This window comes from Leptinotarsa decemlineata, unplaced genomic scaffold (genome assembly GCF_025532065.1).
Source record: "Leptinotarsa decemlineata unplaced genomic scaffold, Ldec_3_MD MMD2_tig00001621_RagTag_RagTag, whole genome shotgun sequence".
Taxonomy (NCBI): Eukaryota; Metazoa; Arthropoda; class Insecta; order Coleoptera; family Chrysomelidae; genus Leptinotarsa; species Leptinotarsa decemlineata.
In genome coordinates, this window is record NW_027412566.1 from 2,138,245 (window position 1) to 2,144,596 (window position 6,352).

Consider the following 6,352-nt stretch of genomic DNA (forward strand, 5'->3'; position numbering starts at 1 on the left):
TTGATAAGTTACCCAATACCAATGTTGAAAATATAACGAAATATCAGGTTGAAACTCAACTAAAGAGTGTCTGTGAATGTATAATATCCATTTTATTGATTTTATTTTGTAGATTCGTTTCCCTTATACAACCTTCCAAAATTGCTTGGGAAATGAAGTTTTCCTGGTTAGAGATGCATTTCAAATGAATAGTTATCATTGGGTTACTCTTTGAGAAGGCTTTGAGATTTGCAGATCAATTTTCCATCATCGAAGAGTATAAAGACAGATTCTGGATCAGAGAAAGGCTTATTGTCTCCTCCTTGACAATTATACAGGGTGTTAATTGAGTATGTACCATAAATTTAACAGACGATTCTTTAGGTTATCTTAAACATGGGTCCGCAAATCCTTCGTTCTCAAGACACAGGGTGTTGAAATAAAAAACGAACGTGATTCAATTTATTAAGTCCAGTGGCGTCTCGAGCGGGATTTGAACGAATATTATTTACTGAAAAATGTACGCCACTGACTTTTGTACAATTTTTATTATTTCTTTGGATTAAGCATCTTGCTCAGTTTTTTAGAAAAAAAGTCGACCTAATTGCATATCCCTGGAGCTCACAAGGAATAATACGGGGAATTAAATATTTCTTTTGAAAATTATTATTTTTACAATTTTTCATTACTGATTATGTAACAATAACAACAAATATTAAATAACATTAACATCTAGACTAACGAATTGCACTCAATTAAGTGTTGGAAATGGCCTCCTTAAAACTTAAAACTCTTCTGAAAATATCTGGCGTATTTTTTATTATGTCACATGAATTAATCATTTTATTCCGTAAATCCTCTTCACTTTGAATTGCAGTTTTGTATACCAACGCTTTAAGGTGTCCCCAGAGAAAATAATCTAAGGGATTCATTTCGGGCGAGCGAGGTGGCCATGGGTGTGGGCCTGCTCTCCCAATCCAGCGATTAAGGTAATTTTCATCAAATAATTGCCGTGCCACTACACTAAAGTGTGGTGGAGCACCATCGTGCATGTACCACATATGGAATCTTTCCATAACTGGAATTTCTTCTAAAAGTCCAGGTAAAACAAATTCTAAAAACCTTCGGTACTCTTCTCCATTAAGTCTAAGTGGAAGGAAGTGGGGCCCAATGAGATGGTCAGCGACAATTCCAACCCAAATATTAAAAGAAAACTGTTCTTGAAAATTATTTTCTATCAAGGCGTGTTGATAGTTTTCGGCCCAGATGTTATTGTTGTGGAAGTTAATAATTGAATTGCGAGAAAAACAACCTTCATCTGTAAACAATATTCGACTTAGGAAACCTAGATTTCTTCTCATTTTACCGCGTGTAACCAATTAGAAAAAGCTAGTCTTACAGGCAAATCTCTGGGCAATAGAGCTTGCACACGTTGCATGTGATAGGGATATAGCTGCTGGGCTCTTAAATGGTTCGAAAAATAACCACTAAACACACTTTTTATAACAATTATAAATTAAAAGCTCATAAAGTTGACAACAACTGTCAAGTTGTTTATTAAATGCTGAAATCGTCTTCCACTCCAAGGCGACTCCTGATTATTATTTATGGTATTTTCAGAAGAGTGCGAAATTCAATGATGCGGCGGCTAGACCGTTGTATTGAAGCCGAAGGAGGCCATTTCCAACACTTAATTTAGTGCAATACGTTAGTCTAGGTGTTAATGTTATTTAATATTTGTTGTTATTGTTACATAATCAGTAAGTCCAGTGGCGCTCGAGACGCCACTGGACTTAATAAATTGAATCACGTTTGACCTAAATTAGCTCCTCAATGATATAAATACAATTGCCAAATGATATTTACGAATAACTTTTTTTTTATTTCAACACCCTGTATCTTGAGAACGAAGGATTTGCGGACCCATGTTTATATGAACATTTCGTCTTAAAATTACCTAAAGAATTGTTAAATTTATGGTACATACTTAATTAACACCCTGTATGAGTTTTTATATTTCTTCGATTTTTTTGTGTTTCTCAGTTTTGTGTGTGTGTTTTGTGTTTCTGATTTTTTCAATTAACGAGTAAATAACTGGATATATTTCAAAGCTACTTAACTACCTGATAGGATCTAGATCAAAATGAATACTGCTCTGACATACCGGAAAGGCAGTTTTCTTCTCTTCTGTTTCTGAAAAACTAAGCTGTCTTTATGAATGTTGGTTGTTGGTGTGTTTCTCTTTCAGTTTTTATCGGTTTCATGAAATTAGAATGTTCTACAGAGGTAAATTTCTGAAGATAGTGTGCTGGGGATATCTCGAAGATTCCCTTCACAATATCCTCAAATAATTAGATCACCTGGTTCCTTATTATATTCAGTTGTAACTTTTTTTAATGTGGTGTAACCTCCTCTCTAGCTGTCTTTAATTCTACCAAGGTATGTTTCTGTTGACGACTTTGGATCTTTTAGGACAGCTGTCTCAATATACTACTATAAAAAAATTGGAATGCAATTATTAATAATCTGAATAGTGACAGATCATCAGATCATCAGAAAAATTAAATCTTGAGATGATTCAATAGGGCATAGCAAATAAATTAAATTATTTTTTCCTTAGATATTTCATTTCTTTTTTATCTTTGTTCTTGTATTCTACTTTGGAAGGAGACATAAATAAATCGTATGGTATTCAAGAATGAATACAGCAAGAATCAAATTACCTTCAAAAATCCAGCAAAGTCTAGCAAAGGGACAGTTCCTCAATTCAAAGATGCCAGCTGATGGGAGTTCTGTAAATACATGCTATAACACAAGAAAAATTCACTAATGTAGATCGCATTACTACATTCTCTATGTTTTTCTCTGCAAAAACCGATTACCCGTTTAGATTACTTGATAATTCTTAATGCTGATGATATGTGATGTAGTAAAATGAACGTTTTTGCCCGGCAGGACAATTGAAACGTCTCCAAGGCCAAGTAAACACTACCTTCCACGAAATAGCTAGAGAAAACGGCAGTGGCAACAGCTACTTCGATGTGAAAATCCATGCACTTAACGTAGTCATCAACCTCCGATACGGAACGTCTGTGGAGAAAGAAAAACAGAGGCTGCTCCACCACGCCAAACTATCGGTTATCCGAAAGGCTTGGCACAAGGAAAAGGAGTGCTACAAGAATGGTTTCGCAGGCAGCGTAGATTGGAGCACCAGCGAATTGGAAGAACTCTCCAAGGTCGGTTACGTGAGTAACTACGATGGAGAGTACATCCACGATGTGCAGCAGTATCCTGAGCTAGCGGAGGATCCCTACAACATCAAATTCGTTCGGAAGCAGGCAGAGTCGACGAAGAAGAGGAGGAGGAAAAGAGACGTCAAGAAATCCTGCCAGGACCGCTGGTGGTTCGCTTTCACGGAGCTATGCTAGTGAACGGTATTAGGAAAGACTTGACACAACAGTGAAGCATTTCAATTAACTAAGTGTGATGTACCAAAAGAGGGAAAAGCTTACAAAGTAAGTCTTTTTATACCAAAAAACCAAAGTCTATTTGTGTAAGAATTTCAAAGATGCCAAAATGTATATTATTTATTTACAATATGTTACCTACATGTATGTGATTCAAGGGTTTCGAATGGATTTTGCAGAATCAACTGTTTTTATATTATTTTACATATGACTGATCATTGATTTGCAAAATCCGTATCGAACCGTCTTTGTACATATTTGCATAATTATATTATAGAAGAACAACACAGAGAGTATCCTAATAGCGCGCGAGCGATTTTCGATGAACATCATAGAGGTATAACGAATCGCCAATAATGATATACAAGGTGATATTGAGGTGGGGGGACTGGGGAACGTGAGTCGAATCAAAGAAATATTTTCTTTAAAAAATCGTAGGTGCTTGAGAATTAAAAGTAGGAAAACTAGATCCCTTTACGGAATGGAAGTAGTTCGTAAGAGTTTTCAATCGAGAATTCTATATCAAAATAACTACGTTGTTCTACTCTGACATATTTGAAACTGTTGTAAATATTTTTTGATCACGTTTCGGAAAAATCTCATTGCTGTCCAGTCAAAGAGCTATAATCGGGTAACCATATTCTTTAGTTAATTTTTGAGTGCTGAGCATTTGAAAATCAGTTTCGATACGGGTTTTAGGTTCGTAGAAGTTTCTCAATGCTATTGATATAAACTCCAAATGTTGGAGATCAAACACAAGAACGATATTCTGCAACTAACCATATCAGTGCATACAAGTTTCAATTGAATTTATGTTTGTGATATTTTTTGTTATTCTACGAATAAAACCCTACATTTCAAATGAACAATTAGGTAAACGCTTAGACTGGAGATGAAAGAGTCCATTTTGATATACATTATTACTCCCAAATCACGGATAACTGTTCTACACAAATTAGGTTTGATCAAATTTAGTGTTTTTGCATTTAGAAACAATAACGTCCAAGTAATTTTTAGCACACCAATTGGTGAGCATTATAGGGTTGTAAAATACTTAATCAAATAAAATAAGTAACAAGGGTCAAGGTGGATATCTATACAGTCTTTGATTGTATTATCTTATATAATTTCAAGTCATCTGTGAACTTCTGAATTTCATACTGTTTATTTTTATCTCTGACATCGTTTATAAATATATTAGAAAGGAATGGCCTTAAGTGACTTCCCTGAGGCACCCTATTTTATCACATGATTTAAAGGAGTTTCGATATTGTCACAGATATTTTCGAGTACTTTGTAAATAGAATTCAAAATGCTTGTTGATCGTTTTTTCATGATGGTTTCATCTCGAGATTCGATAATTGGCGTTATGAAACTATATTTTCAAGAGAGAGGAACTTCTCCCAAACCAAGTGAGGCTAAAAAAGCATGAGTAATGGTTTACCGAACACAAACCAACAATTCAGAACTATTGGTGAAATACAATCAGGTCCAAGACTTTATTACAATATACAGAGCAACAATCTAATATAGGTATCCGCTTTGTGCTTCATTTCTGAAATAATGTACCCCCAGAAATTAAACTTCTGTTTTAAATATTCTGATTGCAGTCCAACTAATGATTCATACAGTTGGGTGTTCCACATGGATCAATTCTTGAACACTTCTTGTGTGAAACCCCAAATGTACAGTAGGTACTAATGAAACTTTTGAATAAATCTTTTGGAGCTTTTTGCTTTCTACAGTCTAAAAAAATTTAAAATAGCAATGGAGAACTTTATACAGATATAGAAAAGGCAAGTAGTTCGTTCCGCAATATACAAATCTCTGTACAGAAGTCAGTATAGAAAACTTTATTTGAAAAAAAGTTGATTTTTCAGTTTCTAAATGATTCCTCATTTGAATGTTAACAAGTATTCCATACCTCATATCTTCATAAATCAGCCTTTTTGATATTAGATGAAAGATGAAGTTTTTTCATGAAATCAAAGGGAGCATATTCAAATTAAGAAGAATTATTATTATTTGCCGCCGCATACTCATTTATTGTAATTCATAAATTGAAATTATACACCTCAATTCAAAGTTTTGTTAAATGAGATAGAAAATAAGCGTCAAAACTTGAAAACATCAGGTGTTCTGTACTGTATTGTTTTCTGTAATTTTCTGCTGACATATGACAGATGACACTGCCGAAAATTGTAGTTTTCCTTTATATACTGACAAGTATATATATATATATATATAAGACACAATGACCATGTGTAAAACTGTTTACATCACCTCAAATCATTTCTAAAATTAATTTTGTGCATTCATATTTAAAGACCCTTGTTCATGTTTGATAATTGTGGTTTCAGTTTTCTGTCAATCCCATAGATGGAGTAATCATCGAAACTTCTTACATAAAATGTTCACCTGATTATAGCTTTTTGAAAAATCATGGAAAAGTAAATGTGCTGAAAGCTTAGTATCTACTTATATTGATTGTGTTTCTTGAAATGTCAGACACTAGAGCTCGCCGTACAATGATTAGCCAGAAACTATTACATTGACAAACGAAATGATCATTATAGAAGTATCAAAAGATTTGTAAATATAGTCCAGTTATTGAACCTTTTTAATAATTTCAAATTGAAAAAAACGAATTTATCTTAGATAGGGAAAATAAAATTATTAACCGTATATGTTGTATTGCTTTACTTGATTACTGATATATCATTGTGACTGATCTATGTTAAAGAATATAATAGAAGAACCTTATCTGCTATGTACCTTGCATCTCTCGTCACATCAAATTTTTTATTTTAATACCTAACTTATATAAACATATAAAACTATATATTTTCACTCTGATCTGCCCTTGCCAGCTCCATATTCTGTGTGCTATATGTTGATATTTAAAT

General features: G+C 33.7%; 1 protein-coding gene across 4 annotated transcripts in view; it reads left to right on the forward strand.

Moving 5' to 3' along the window:
* The window catches only part of Ten-a (Teneurin-a transmembrane protein), a 928,723-nt gene extending 924,992 nt beyond the window's left edge, over window positions 1-3,731 (forward strand). For all 4 annotated transcript variants that reach the window (XM_074176153.1, XM_074176154.1, XM_074176155.1 and 1 more), the window contains one exon: window positions 2,935-3,731. In XM_074176153.1, coding sequence (XP_074032254.1) covers window positions 2,935-3,407 — 473 coding nt within the window. In that variant the 3' untranslated portion in view covers window positions 3,408-3,731. The remainder of the gene's footprint in view (window positions 1-2,934) is intronic.
* The last annotated feature ends 2,621 nt before the right edge of the window (window positions 3,732-6,352 follow it).